Consider the following 16,061-nt stretch of genomic DNA (forward strand, 5'->3'; position numbering starts at 1 on the left):
AAACTTGAGTTATTCAATCAGGAGGAGAGACTGGAGAAGCTAAATTGGTGTTCCCAGAAGTGGAGGAAGTTAAGAAGGGACATTATTGAGGTTTATAAAATATTGATAGGGTCGACTGCAACAAACATTTCGCCATATCAGAGTTAATTAAAACGGGAAGATATAGGTTTAGCGTAAGGGGAGAGAGATGTAGAATGGATCTGAGGTGAACTGTATTTACCTGGAGAGTGATAAGTATCTGAATACACTGTCAGTGGTGGTAGCAGAGTCGCATATCATTCCAGAATAATGTAGATGCACACATGGTTGTTTTGCATAGAAATCTATGGCCAAGTGTTGGAGGGTAGGATTAATGAGGATGGGTGTCCACTGATCAGCATGAATGTAATGGGCTGAATGGCCTGCATGCTACACAAGTAGTACTAAGATGTTTCTAATGGCACCATCCCTAGAGAGAAAAATAATTCCTTCATCTGTGTTCATATTCATGCCGTCATGACCCCCAAGTCTGCATATAAGTGGTTATATTTAGTTGGAAGTGTATTGCAATTACATTTCACAACGCTTCGGTAATTTACCATTTCTTCTTCAGAAATGATTAAAAGTGGCAATCATAGATAACAAGCATGATTATTGTGGAGGGTAATTAGCATGTTTCATTTTAATGTAATGATTGTGCTTGTTAACATCAAAATGACACATTTCCAAAACAAAAAAAATTGAAAAGTTATCACGTCTTCCTAGGATGCTCCAGGAAGCGATATTTCCTTTAGCTGACTGCAGTTTTTGGAGGTTTGCTCAAAGTCCATGATGATTGTTAAATCAGTCACTTTAAACCTACCATTAGACTGGAAAGAATGCGGAGAAAATTTACACGGATATTACCAGAACTCGAGGGCCTAAATGATAGGGAGCGGTTGAACAGGCTAAGACTTTATTCTTTGGAGCGTAGGAGGCTAAGGGGATATTTTACAGAGGTGTATAAGATCATGAGAGGAATAGATAGGGTGAATGCACAGAGTCTTTGACCCAGAGTAGGGGAATTTGAAACCAGAGGACATAGGTTTAAGGTGAGAGGAGACAAATTAAATAGCAACCTGAGGAGCAACTTTCTACACAGAGGGTAGTGGTTTTATGGAAGCAGCTGCCTGAGGAGGTAGTTGAGAAGGCTACTCTAACAACATTTAAAAAACATTTGAACGGGTACATGGATTGGAAATGTTTAGAGGGATATGGGCCAAATGCAGGCAGGTGGGACTAACATAGATGGGGGGCATCTTTGCCAGCATGGACAAGTTGTGCCAAAGTGAAAATTCAGTGTGACTACTTGACTACCTCTGGATAAGGTGAATGAATAATCAGTCTTTAGCACAAGATAGGGGAGTCAAAAACCAGAGGGCATAGGTTTAAGGTGGGAGGAGATAAATGAAAAAAGGGAGCCGAGGTTCAAGTTTATCCATACACCGGGAGGTATGTACGTGGAATGAGCTGCCAGAGGAACTGGTAATGGCGGGTACAATTACAGTCTTTAAAAGGCACTTAAACAGCTACATGAATATGTAACAATTGGAGTGATGTAGGCCAAGTATGTGGGGCTAGCATGATTAAGCAATTTGGTCAGCTTGAACGAGTTGGGACGAATGTCCTGTTTCAGTGCTGTGTAGCTCTTTGACTCCAGTAGATAATTTGTACGAGATCATCAGTCTTCAGCTTTATTCCACAGTCATTTTTCTTTTGCAGGCCGTGAAGCAGCAGGATTGTTCATGCTTCGTTATTCCAAATTCATAGAGCAACTGGACCTGGACTCTTTACTAAACCTACTCAAAGCATCTGAAATTGATCTAACAATGTATAATAGCACAAAGGAAATTGTCGAACAATTGAAACAGGAATCGCCCACAAAAGCCCGCAGCTTTATCTGGATGTTGGAGGAGAAAAGAGAGCAATTCCCTTCCCTGCATAATCCTTTGGATGAATATTTTAATGCAATGGGTATGTATTTGATTAATGTGCATGTACTTACAACATTACTAAAGGCATTAATTACATGACCAGTCAAATTCTTAAAGAAATGTATTGAATTTTAAATTAGAAATTCGATAATATTGTGGAAAGAGCAAAGAGGGAAAAGTGGCTTTGAATTAGGGTTTTGTTCACAATAATTACAGATGAAGAAAGAAGTCTCGACTATAAAGAATGAGATTGCAATCCCCCTCGTATCAGCTTGTTACTGAATCGATTCCAAACCTACTTGACCCAGGACCTCATTCAAAATGTTGTCTATAGTCCATAATGCATCCTCATTATTCTTAAATTTACCTTTTCACTAATTTAAACACCTCCTTCATCCTATTTTTGTTACCTGAATTCAAAATAATATTGCAGACTTTTTACTTGCTTTTAATTTATGGCTGTATCTGAAATACAGTCTGAAAAGTCTACATTTATCCATTCTTCTCCCATCTCCCATTCTGCTCCTTGTTACTCCAGTGAATAGCCCTGTAAAACCTCCCTGGAGATCAGAACTCAGCTTTGCGGTCCATGAGTTGATAACCAAAGTACAGTACCCTTTAGACTTCACCTTTATTTTGCATGTTTTCGACTTAGCCAAGTTCATGAACATTTTATGTGCCTTCTCAGTTGTCACTCTGCGTTGATTGGATATGTTGAATAATGAGTCTCAGGAGGTCATGTTGATTGCAATATAAGAGAGGCAGTATCAAATAATCTTTCCCAATCTTATTTCCATTCATCATTGGTGTGTTAAAGTTTGCTGTTTTGTCATTGGGTCGGAAAACTTTTTCATTTGGTGTCCATCTACTCCATGCCAAACATAGCTTTGCTGAACCTTGTACTTCTGCTGTAAGAATTGCCCATTATTTCCTTTTTGTGGTGTCCCTTTAAAAACACAAAAACACCTTATGGTACCTGAAGTATCATAACGGAGTGTTCGGGACCATACATGTAACATGGATGGGAATAAAAATTACTTTGGTCTTACTATTTTTGGAACAGAAAGGAGGAAAGTACCTTGTGAATACCTTTTTGTAGCTATTTTAACTGCGATATATAACAATTCTGTAAATGTGATATTGACATGGCAAATTTAATTTTGTTCCATTGTTGATTCTTATCATATTGCTATTTTTGTTTGATTTTTTTTTGAGAAAATTTATTTATAAAATTGTTCTTTTTTATTTAGATGCTCCTTGTACCGTATTGAAGAAGCAAGAAATTGAAGAATTATCTGCAAGTTTGCCCTATAAACTTTCCATTTGGGATTTTGTAAAATATAAAATCTGAAGTTGAAATATGAAAGTTACCTTTTAGATGACCATTTTGTTACTGCAGTGTCTTGCTCATTATCAAGTATATTGGTCTGTTCCACCTGGCAAGACATGTAAAATTGCTTTCAGATAATTGGTAACTTCAGCTAGTTTTTGGAAAAGATACAGTAACTGGTAACTAAATGGACAGATTTAGGCAACCAAGTAATGAGAGAAATTTTGTTGTCTCTAATGCATTTCGTTGTCTCTGTACTGTACACTGACAATGACAATTAAAATTGAATCTGAATTGAATCTGAATCTGAAGCTTAAGTAAGCAGATATATTTACACTGTAAATACTATATTAATAAATGATCTGAGATTTCCTTTCAGTTGATAAGAAATCTCACATTATTTATTAAAAGTAACTGTGATTATCTTCAAGATATTCCAAAGTACATATAGAGTTCATTGGTTTTTTGTATTCTGGAGAAACCTGGCAGCCAATTTCCAAAATAATTTTCAACCAACAGAAATAGAGTAATGACCAGATCAACCTTTTAGGATGGGTTGAGGGACATTTAATGATCAAGGGATGCAAGATAAGAAATGGACACAGGTATAGGTCATTCAGTCCATTGCACCTATTGTATTTTATCAAAAATTATATGGTGAACAGGGCAGCACTCCTTTTTAAATATTGTAAACTGTATTTAAATAAAAGCCTAGTCTAGGTTTTAAGTCTGAGCCACAAAGGTTTTAAATGCATCTGCATCATTGGCACAGAGTTTTAGAAAAGTGTAAATGTGATGCACAATCAATATGTTCAGTATAGAATTGTCAGTGTAAAATTCTTAAGATGATCTTGGAAGATGACAATCAAATCAGGAAGCAAAGAGTAGGAATTAACGAGTCATTTTCAGAATGACTGGCAGTGACTAGTGGGGTGCCGCAAGGCTCAGTGCTGGGACCCCAGTTATTTGCAATATCTATAATGATTTAGACGAAGGAATTAAGTGTAACATCTCCAAGTTTGAGGATGATACAAAGCTGGGGGGCAGGATGAGCTGCGAGGAGGATGCTATGAGGCTGCAGGGTGACTTGAATAGGTTGGTTGAGTGGGTAGATGCTGTATAATGTGGATAAATATGAGGTGATCCACTTTGGAGGCAAGAATAAGAAGGCAGATTATTATCTCAATGGTGTCAGATTAGGAAAAGGGGAGGTGTAACGAGACGTGGGTGTCCTTGTACATCAGTCACTGAAAGTAAGCATGCAGGTTCAGCAGGCAGTGAAGAAAGCAAATGGCGTGTTGGCCTTCATTGTGAAAGGATTTGAGTATAGGAGCAAGGAGGTCCTACTGCAGTTCTACGGGGCCCTGGTGAGACCACGCCTGGAGTATTGTGTGCCATTTTGGTCTCCTAATTTGAGGAAGGACATTCTTGCTATTGAGAGAATGCAGTGCAGGTTCACCAGGTTAATTCCCGGGGTGGCGGCTCTGACATGATGAAAGAATGGATCGACTGGGCTTATATGCACTGGAATTTAGATGCGAGGGGATCTTATAGAAACATATAAAATTTAGTTTCGTTTTTTTCAGTTTAGAGATACAACAAGGAAACAGGCCCACCAAGTCCACACCGGCCAGCAATCCCGCACATTAACATTATCCTCCACACAATAGTGACATTTAAACATACACAAAGCCAATTAACCTACATACATGTACGTCTTTGAGGTGTGGGTGGAAACCAAAGATCTCAGAGAAAGCCCATGTGGTTACGGGGAGAACGTACTAACTACGTATAGAAAGCACCGACGATTCCGCAGTCAGGATCGAACCCGGGTCTCCGACGCTGCAAGCATTGTAAGGCAGCAACTCTACCGCTGCGCCACCGTGACAGATTCGTAACGGATTGGACAGGCTAGATGCAGGAAAAATGTTCCCGATGTTGGGGAGTCCAGAACCAGTGTAAGAATAATGGGTAAGCCATTTAGCACTGAGATGAGAAAAAAACATTTTCACCCAGAGAGTTGTGAATCTGTGGAATTTTCTGCCACAGAAGACAGTGGAGGCCAATTCACTGGATGTTTTCAAGAGAGTTAGATATAGTTCTTGGGCTAATGGAATCAAGGGATATGGGGATAAAGCAGGGATGGGATACTGATTTTGGATGATCAGCCATGATCATATTGAAGATTCAGATTCAAACTTTATTGTCATTGTGCAGTGTACAAGTACAGTGACAACGAAATGCAGTTGGCATCTCACCCAGAAGTGCGAACACAGAATAATGGAACAGTGAAATATATATTTGTATATACAGTAGCAGTAGTGCACTTTTCGGGGGGTGGGGGAAGATCAGTCAGAGGGGGGAGGAGGGGGGGATCGAATGCTGGCTCGAAGGGCCGAATGGCCTACTCTTGCTCCTATTTTCTATGTTTCTAAATGAAGATACTTTGTGGCATTGCTATGTGTGGAATGGACTGTTGAGTGAACGATAATGAACAAATTATAGTAATTTGGAAACAATATAAGGAAAAATGTAAACCTTGGTAGAATTAACGTAGGACATGAGATTGGACCATTTTGTTCCTGATTTGTATTGTCCTTTGTACTGTATGATGACACTTTAAAATTGCGTGATTGGGCTGTATTACCACTGTTCTTTTACAATTGAGCCAGGAGAGGCTGAACACTCGTTTCTGCAATGCAGTGCAGCTCAGAATTGGTATGACATCACTCCACAATAAGCAGACAAAGCAAATGCAAAACATCTCCAGGTTCTACTTTTAGCTGAGATCGTTAAGAAATTATACAACTGCAGAAATGCAACAAAAATTCCAGTGAACAAATTGTACTTATTTGTAGTTATCGCTGGGTTACATCATGCAAAGACACATTTTCAGTAAGATAGGACACAAAGTTGTATTAATACTTAGGAATAACAAACAAAAACACTCAACATTTGAGGATTTTGGTACATTAAACTATTATTCAAAATATGTTTTACACTTTTTGGACTCCCATTCATTGAAAGATAACACAACATAAGTGCTTTGTGACAATTTTTAATTCCACTGCCCTATACTGCAAATTGTTGAATTATCTGGTTTTCCTGCAGAATTCTGGCCTTAAAAGTAAAATCCGAAACAGAAAAAAAAAGTTAAAAGATTCCAAGGTTAGTACATTTTGATCATTGATCACCATTTAATATTCACTTTGCTCTCCTTTGGTATCCATGTGAGAATGTCGAATATCCTCCTTTTGAAGAATTTTTCCAGCAAATTATTGGGCTATCTCACAATTGTTCACAATTATGGAGTTCAGCACTGTCTTCTGATAGTTCGTTTTGAAGTTGTCAAAACTGGAGTATACAGTGCCATCCATAATGTTTGGGACAAAGACCTGTCATTTATTTATTTGCCTTTGTGCTCCACAATTTGAGATTTGTAATAGAAAAAAAAAATCACATGTGGTTAAAGTGCACATTGTCAGATATTATTAAAGGCAATTTTGATACATTTTGGTTTCACCATGTAGAAATTACAGCTGTGTTTATACATAGTCACCCCCCATTTCAGGGCACCATAATGTTTGGGACACATGGCTTCATAGGCATTTGTAATTGCTCAGGTGTATTTACTTGTCTCCTTAATGCTGGTATAAGAGAGCTCTCAGCACCTAGTCTTTCCTCCAGTCTTTTCCATCACCCTTAGAAACTTTTATTATTGTTTATCCACATGAGGACCAAAGTTGAAGCCATTATGAGACTGAGAAACAAGAATAAAACTTAAGAGACATCAGCCAAACCTTAGGCTTACCAAAATCAACAGTTTGGAACATCATTAAGAAGAAAAAGAGCACTGGTGAGCTTACTAATCTCAAAGGGACTGGCAGGCCAAGGAAGACCTCCACAGCTGATGACTGAAGAATTCTCTCTATTATATAGAAAAATCCCCAAACATCTGCCTGACAGATCTGAAACACCTTTCAGGAGTCAGGTGTGGATTTGTCAATGACCACTGTCTGCAGAAGACTTCATGAACAGAAATACAGAGGCTACAATGCAAGATGCAAACCACTGGTTAGCTGCAAAAATAGGATGGCCAAGTTACAGCTTGCCAAGAAGTACTAAAAGAGAAACCACAGGATAAAGGTCTTGTGGATAGATGAGATGAAGATTAACTTATCTCAGAGTGATGGCAAGAGCAAAGTATGGAGGAGAGAAGGACTGCCCAAGATCTAAAGCATACCACTTCATCTGTGAAACACGTTATAGCCTGGGCATGTATGGCTGATGAAGGTACTGGCTCACTTATCTTCATTGATGATACAACTGCTGATGGTAGTAGCAAAATGAATTCTGAAGTGTATAGACACATCCTATCTGTTTAAACAAACGCCTCAAAACTCATTGGCCGACAGTTCATTCTACAGCAAGACAATGATCCCAAACATACTGCTAAAGCAACAAAGGAGTTTTTCAAAGCTAAAAAATGGTAAATTCTTGTGGCCAAGTCAATCGCCCGATCTGAACCCCATTGAGCATGTCATTTATATGCTGAAGAGAAAACTGAAGGGGACTAGCCCATAAAACAAGCACAAGCTAAAGATGGCTGTAATACAGGCCTGGCAGAACATCACCAGAGATGGCACCCAGCAACTGGTGGTCCATGAATCAGACTTCAAGCCGTCATTGCATGCAAAAGATATGCAACAAAATACTAAACATGACTCTCATTTACATTACATTGCTGCGTTCCAAACATTATGGTGCCATGAAATGGGGGGGGGGGGGGGGGGGGGGGGGGACTATGTATAAACACAGCTGTAAAATCAAAATGTATAATAGTGGCTTTTATTAAAATCTGACAATGTGCACTTTAACCACATTGGATTTTTTCTATTACAAATCTCAAATTGTGGAGCACAATGGCAATTAAATAAATGATGTGTCTTTGTCCCAAACATTATGGAGGGCACTGTACATCTGACTTTCTCAAATTGTGAGGAACTGCGCCTCTTCTAGGAAAATGTAGAAAGCATTTTATCGGGATGCATCACAGCTCGGTTTGGGAACACCTCCATCCAAGACCCCAAGAAATTGCAGCCAATTGTGGACGCAATCCAGACCATCAAACAAACCAACCTTCCTTCTATTGACTCCTTTTATACCTCAAGCTGCCTCTGCAAAGCCAGCAGCATAATCAAGGACGAGTCGCATACTGGCCGCTCCTTCTTGACTATTATGACAGAAGGTTCTGAGGGCCAAAAACCTTGTTCTCATTCTCATTGTCTTACTGAAAAACAAAGTTGTAATGCTGTACTTGCTGAGACTTTTGTATTTGTAATCTTTGACCTTGTATTTTTGTCTTTATGGATGTACTAAACCCTATTTAATTCACAGACTGTGATCCTTCTACCTGGGATGCTTGGAAGTGGGACTCGTGAAGAGGATGATGATGAAGTAAACTCAGATGATAGCAACCTGTAAGTATCTCCAGATCCCCTTTTGATGCATTTAAATGGCACCTTTGGAGAAAAGCATAAGCTGATTTAAAAAGCACATTGGTTGTCCGTAGAAGTTTGGTAAATACTGCTCATGTTGGTTGATTAATGGTTGATTCATGGTGCATAAAATGCTGTCCTCACAACAATGCAAGTTATGGAGTTCTCTCTGTCCCGCCATGGTGAATGGAGACCCACCTATGCTCCAGGGTCAACTACGTGCTCTTGACTGGAGTGCAGTTTGATTCCATTGTTTTCATTGAAGTAAATTTATTTCTATTTCATTAAATTGTACTGAATCTCAGTAGCTGATTTCTGTGTCTTGCTATATTGTATTATGCATTTTGTTTAAGAACAAATTTCTTTGTCTTTTTATTCCCGCGACTCAAGGTTGGTAGAGGGGAAATAATTGAATTCTGTATTTCTAGTGAACTTAATGTGGGATTTCATCAGATTTTATAGAAACTGCTGATAATTAAGCTGTGTGTGAATATTTTGCTTTTCTTGTATCCTAATGACACTGGAACTGTATCTTATTCTTTGCTGGTGATTTTTCCCAATAGGGTGCCAATGAATTCTGCAGATGGTTTTACAGTACCAAGCTATCTTTATCAGCAAATGGAGGAATTTGAAGATATGTACGATGATATTTCAATTGGTAGTCGTTACCAGCAACTTCTCGACAATAGCTCGGACCCAACTTGTGAAAATTTATATGAGTAAGTACTATTTCATTTAACCACACCTAGGTTGGAGGGAGCATTTTTTGAAATGCCAAAGTAGTATTGCATTAAAAGTAAACTAATCTTCCGTTTTAGCTCATTTGAGAGATATCGTTCGAGCTTCGTGAACTGGAGATCTGCTTAGTCTGGGGGAAAGAACAAACATTTACTTTGGAACTGAAGCAGGCCATTCGAACTTTTAATTAAAAAAAAAAGTCTGCTCAGTCTAAAGAAGGGTTCCGACCGGAAACATCTGCTATCCATGTTCTCCAGAGATGCTGGTTGACCCACTGTGTTACCCCAGCATTTTGTCTTTTTTCGTAAACCTACATCGGCATTTCTTTGTATCTCCTCTCCTGAAACATCTCTTATCATTTTTTTCCGTACATGCTGCCCGACCTGCTGAGTTACACCAGCTCTGTTTTTGTTTTTGTAAACCAGAATCTACAATTCCTGGTCTACATTCAAGTTATGTGCTATCAAGGATGATCTAGACCTCAAATTAATTCATTTGCCTTTGATCCACTTCCCTTTTTAATTCCAATTTCTACAAAATGTGTTCACTCGGTCTTAAAGATGAAATCTTGTTGGTTGCCATTTGAGAATGGATAATATGAGATGAAGTACATTTACATTGTATTAATGGGATAGAGAAGACAGAAAATGCTGGAAATCAAAATCAAAAAGTAAAAACTGTAAGTGTGCCTTAAATCAGTTGATAATGAGAGGAAAAATATCTTGATGCACCTTCTTCAGAATAAATGGGACCTTGGAGTTCAGAAATAGGTTCTGATAGAGCACAGCCTGAACCTTAAATAATCTATATTTTACCCATTGTCATTTTGTGCAGATCCAGTATTTTCACTTTATGGCACAATTGCAGTATTAATGCGTGTTAGATCCTAAACCAAATTAATGCATCACGCAATATGTTATAACGTCACTCCACTCTCATTTCTCCTAGTTACTTTGCCCAAATTCTGAATGAACATGGTCCACTGGAAGTTGATGACTCACTATTGGTAGGCGAGTTTGAAAACTTCCCACCAGAGGCTCAGGATGTGGTGCGAATGGCAGGTGGTTTGAAATCATTTCTTATGGGCTCGTTGCGATTTGTGATGAACAAAGGTGTGATTGGACTCGCGAAGCACGCAGTACAATTGGAGAATTTGACTGGAAATGATAAAGCAGCAACCAGAAGCACAAAAATATCACAGACCAACTCAGATGAAATTTCTATTGAAAGCTTGCGACCAGTGGCTCCTCTCAATCCTGCTGCTAAAGAATTCATGCCATTATCTCATGGTCATTCATATATATTGACATCAAATATAAATTCATTATATGAACCACAAAATCAAGAGTATTTACATTATAATAGTGAACTGGGAGGTAATATTTCAACGGATGATGGGTATATGCATAATCCAATGATTTATAACTCAGCCATCACATCAGAACATAATTTGAAGACTAGAGATCCAATGAACGAACATTACTTAAGTGCTTCTGAATGCTCACCAGTTTTCGATCCATCATTCTGTGGCGATCCATCATCCGATACTGTGACTGACACATCACAAGTAATCCCGGTTTTCCCCATACAACAATTAAACCTACCTGTTACTAATTCAAATAATCAGCTTCATTCTCTTAATGGAGGGAGTGATCCTGTAATGAATGAAATAGAAAATATGAAGCTTCCGTCTTGTGGTAAAAATGCAGCAGCCGTAGGCACACTTGAGGTACCTCGTGCCAGTTTTGTGACAGAAAGTTCGAAGGGAGCATCAAACAAGCTGGGCAGTGTAAAATACAATAATAATAATAATAATAAAAAGCATGAAAATAAACAATGCTCATTACTGAGGACCATTGCCGTACAGGTAAGGAGGAATACTGTTCTTTTCAACTGGTTAAAAACATTGCACATGAGACCAGAAATGTGACCCAAAATAATCATTATTGTACATTGTGTTCTGCGGCAGTTTTCATTAAGGGAGAAGTTTAGAGTAAAACATTAGGATCTATACTACAGGTTCAGAAGTAGTAAGAGTGTTTAAAGTTTATTTTAATATTGTATTTAAGAACAATAGATATCTATTCAGGATATACTTGGGGATAGATCTCCAATTGAAAGAGTTGTTTCCAACAGCAAATGATTCAGGGATACTAAGTTAACGTGAATGCTAGAAGGATGATGTGGGGAACCAGATGTTTCTACACAGCAACTATTTGGAATGTAGTATTTGCTTCATGCTAGGTTGGTGAAAATGGTGCCCTTAAAAATAGACTAGAGCAAATTTTTATTTATTGATTTGTTATGTACACGATGAATAAAACTGAATTTAGCAAAGGAGAGATTGAATATGGGAGCATGATGTTATGCGAGTCACTATCTTGATTTTTGGGAAAACAAAACAAAAAAATTTGAAGGTGGGTACGCCAACAGAATACCATTCTATTGAAAAGATTAGGGTTATTCAGGGCTCATCCATCAGTTTTGGACACCCTTCTCAAAAAAAATGTTCAATTCCGCCAATATTGTGGGAGAAGATTGGTTCCAAATACTAATGGTGAAGTAAGTTTTGAAATCTAGGGATTGAATAGAATACCTTGCGAAATAAACTAATAATGAACACAGCTCAGCTTGTCTCATGACGGGGGCTTCTGTGTCTAGTTATTGCCAAAACAACGGGACCAGTCAGGTCATTAAGAGTCAATAGAATAGGAATAGTGATATATTAAATGAGAAAATGTAGTTGCAATGATTCTATGTTTGACTTTTACAATTCTTTAAATTATGGGAGAGTTGGATGGGATAACGGATTCCAGCGTTTTGGAGCCTTGGGAAGGAATTTACCCAGTTATAGCCAAAATTGCTCCAATAAAAAGGGTTTTAAAAAGAGGGTTTTTTCTTCTCTGATTTGGTACCTATTAATGAAAATATTTACGTTTTGATTAATTGCAGGTTGATCGGGAATCTTTATGTAACACCAAAAGCAATACTGATCCTTTTCAACCATTTGAAAATCAACAGGTAAATGAGTAAACACGCACATCAGCATTGTGATTTTCCCTTTCAAAGGACATCTTGTTAGTGGTGAATTCAATTATGATCAAGGTGTAAAATTTGGATCGCTTAAAAACTAATGGAATAGATGTCCAAACAAGACCATCTTTTTGATAAAGGATATGAAAGATAGAAACTGAGAGAAGCCTCATTCTGCAAAGTAGATTTCTTAAGTCCATCTTCATTTAATACTAGATTAAGTGGGACCCGTTGGATCCCATGTTCACACGGGAGGCCTGGTCCCCCAACGCAATATTCCACTTCTCCACCAATTCCAATATTGGTGACCAGTGGGGGGGGGGGGCTTTCGGGCTAGTATGGGTGTGGACCGAAGGGACTGGTTTCCAGAGAGCTAGTATGGACATTGTGGGCTGAATGGATTATTGGGCTGGCAGCTCAGTCACTCGGGCCTGGTGTGGCTGGCAGCTCAGTCACTCGGGCCTGGTGGGCTGGCAGCTCAGTCACTCAGGGCTGGTGGGCTGGCAGATCAGTCATTCAGGGCTGGTGGGCTGGCAGTTCACTCACTCAGGGCTGATGGGCTGGCAGTTCACTCGCGGCTATTCCTTGAAAATCCATTTCAATCAGAGTGCAGGCCACCAAATTCTATGTCCTAGCATTTCAAGCAAAGTGCAGGCCACCAAATTCAATTTCATAGCGTTTCGAGCGGAGTGTAGGCCACCAAATTCAATTTCATAGCATTTCAAGCAGAGAGCAGGCCACCAAATTGCATTGTCATTAAGGGCTATCAAATCATTTATTGCAAGTACATTGCAGACTCACAGTTCAGTTAATTCACAGCTTAGAATCACAGTTGTGGACTCTCCCTCGCGATCTTCCAGAGTGACTGACTCGCATCCAGGCAACCGGGATTTTATAGTCCTCCCACCCTCCCCCATAAGGGGCGTTACCTTCATTGTCGTGATTGACAGGCGAGAGGACCAATCAGCTGATCTCAAGATTTCTTAAACACTCATAACTTTTTTATTTTTCATCGATCGGAAAAAAAATCCTTGTGGCTGCCTCAGTGGAGGAGGACTGTGTAAGATGTGGTAGCGTTCTTTCTAAATTTAATATACAGCGCAGACAGGAAGAGGTCAAGATGAGAATTTTAGTTATATAGATTCCATGCAAAGAATGGCATGTCCAATATTATTGCTTTTAAATCTAATTATTTGTCTTGGTGTCTTATAGGGTGATATTTTGAGGATTGAGAAAGAGCATAATGTTCTCCAGCAACAATTACAAGAAGCAGAAGAAAAATATGATCAGCTTACAAAGCGCAGCAAGAATGAAATTACTACTCTTGAAGAAAGGATGTCTCAATTCACACAAAAAAATGAGGTACCCGTTTTATATTACAGGTCCACCGCTGATTGTCTGGCACTTTTGATTCCAGAGCCTTTCTGGATTATCCTTTTTGCTAGACCCACAGAGGTCACGGCCTCCGAGAGGAGTCTAACTTTACCGGAACGGTCCTCCTAGGCCACTGAAGAGCCGAGATGCCGGCCCGTAAGGTCAGCCTCGGAGGTCGGCTATGGGAACCGATCTGCTGGCTTCAGCTGGCCCATAATTCCAGAACACAGGCAGCAAGTTCAACTCGCTGATTTGCTGCAGAAATCGGTATGGGAACGCATCTGCCAGCCACGGGAAAATTCAACCCTCCGATCGGCGCGGAAGTCCCAATGAGGTTGAGATTGGCTGCCACATTTCCGGGGGGGGGGAATATAGCTGGGGGGATTTCAAGTGCGCTCTTGTGACTTTGCCCTGATTAAAGGAGGCAATGAACCTTCAGTTGCTGTAAAATCGGTGGTGGACCTGCAGAAAGTACTCAATTAAATTTTCCTTGGTAATTATACCAAGTTCTTTACCCAGTTCCAATGCAAGGAGTAAAGTGGTGCATCAACTTTACTAGGGCTCGCTATATATTAAGGAAGCTTTCTTGGATAAATTTAACAAACCTCACCCTGTCCAAGCCCTGTGAGTGATCCAGTCAATGTTGGAAAAGTTAAAATCTCTCACGAATACCTCAGTTTTGTGTTCTATCCAAATTTACTTATCTTGCATAATTCCTAATGCTTATTAATCTATGTAAGCATAAAGTCAATACAAAGGGCAGGATGTAGCACTTTAAAAATATCTCTCGTCTTCAAACATTTCAAGCATGTGGTGAGCACTTGACAGCACTGGGCCTTGACTCACTAGAATTTAGAAGGTTGAGTGGGGGGTCCTCATTGACACTTACAGAATAATGAAAGGCATAGATAGGGTGGATATGGAAATAATGTTTCCATTGGTGGGAGAGTCTAAGACCAGAGGTCGCAGCCTTTGAATTAAAGGACCTTCTTTTAGAAAGGAGGTGAGGAGGAACTTCTACAAACAGAGGATAGTTAATATGTGGAACCCTTTGCCACAGAGGGCTGTGGAGGCCAAGTCAGTGGCAGAGATAGACAAATTCTTGATTAGAACGGGTGTCACGAATTATGGAGAGAAAATGGGAAAATGGGCTTCGGAGGCAGAGATCAGCCATGATTGAATGGTGGAGTAGACTCGATGGGCCGAATAGCCTCATTCTACTCCTAACGTGAACATTTAATAACATTGTTGTCAATTCCCTTGGCAACAAAACAAAATCATTGCATTTGTGGACAGGAATAGGTGATGCACCAATTACTAGCCTGGTGTGAATCATGTACTGGGACACCAGATTCCTCTGTACATCAGAACTCTCATCTCTCACCATTTAGCTAATATGCATTTTTCTTATTTTTCCTACCAAAATCATACCCCTTACACACACTATTGGTTGACTACAGTTCCGATCCATTTGGAAATGTTTTAGATGTTAGATGCAGTGTTATAGTGATAACTATTCAAAAATACCTTGGATCAATAACTCGGACTCGCGTCTGCCCAGAGATTGGGTCTATTGTTGGACCTGGTGCTTGGATTTAAAAGTTAGAGGGGAAATATTTAAAAGGAACTTGAGGGGCACCTTTTCACATGGAGGTTGGTGCGTATTTGGAACGAGCTACCCAGAGGAAGTGGTTGAGGCCAGAACAATATCAACATTTAAAATACACATGAGCAGGTGCATAGATAGGAAATATTTAGAGGAATATATGGGTTAATGGGATTTGCTCTGATGGACATCTTGGTAAGCATGGATGAGTTTGGCCCAAAAACTAGTTCCCAACCTCAATGACTCTGAGCTCTCCAGGCAGGCCTCTTGTTTAATTGTCCCATTTCCACCTTATCTATGCCTTGCCTAATATTTGCTTATTTTATCATTTGGCTTCCATCCTTTGAAGACCTTTCTTTCGATTATCTCAGCCCTCATTTCGTTCTCGTCATCTACAAATTTGGAATGCTTCCCAGGTTTAATGAAAGAGCAACAGCCTTATTAATACTGTCCAACATGTTGAGTATTTCCAGCATTTGATTTTCTGTCAATTTTTGTACGATTTTATTGCTTGAATTTAAAAATCTTTC

The 16,061-nt window shown here is 39.3% G+C and overlaps 1 protein-coding gene across 1 annotated transcript in view; it reads left to right on the plus strand.

Annotated features, from left to right (window-relative positions):
• ttc3 (tetratricopeptide repeat domain 3) overlaps positions 1-16,061 on the plus strand; it is a 76,694-nt gene that overhangs the window by 43,048 nt on the left and 17,585 nt on the right. Inside the window, 8 exon segments of the mRNA XM_055645131.1 lie at positions 1,741-1,992; positions 3,203-3,249; positions 6,394-6,450; positions 8,680-8,762; positions 9,344-9,499; positions 10,467-11,385; positions 12,471-12,539; positions 13,764-13,913. Coding sequence (XP_055501106.1) covers positions 1,741-1,992; positions 3,203-3,249; positions 6,394-6,450; positions 8,680-8,762; positions 9,344-9,499; positions 10,467-11,385; positions 12,471-12,539; positions 13,764-13,913 — 1,733 coding nt within the window.

This window comes from Leucoraja erinacea, chromosome 13 (assembly GCF_028641065.1).
Source record: "Leucoraja erinacea ecotype New England chromosome 13, Leri_hhj_1, whole genome shotgun sequence".
NCBI lineage: Eukaryota > Metazoa > Chordata > Chondrichthyes > Rajiformes > Rajidae > Leucoraja > Leucoraja erinaceus.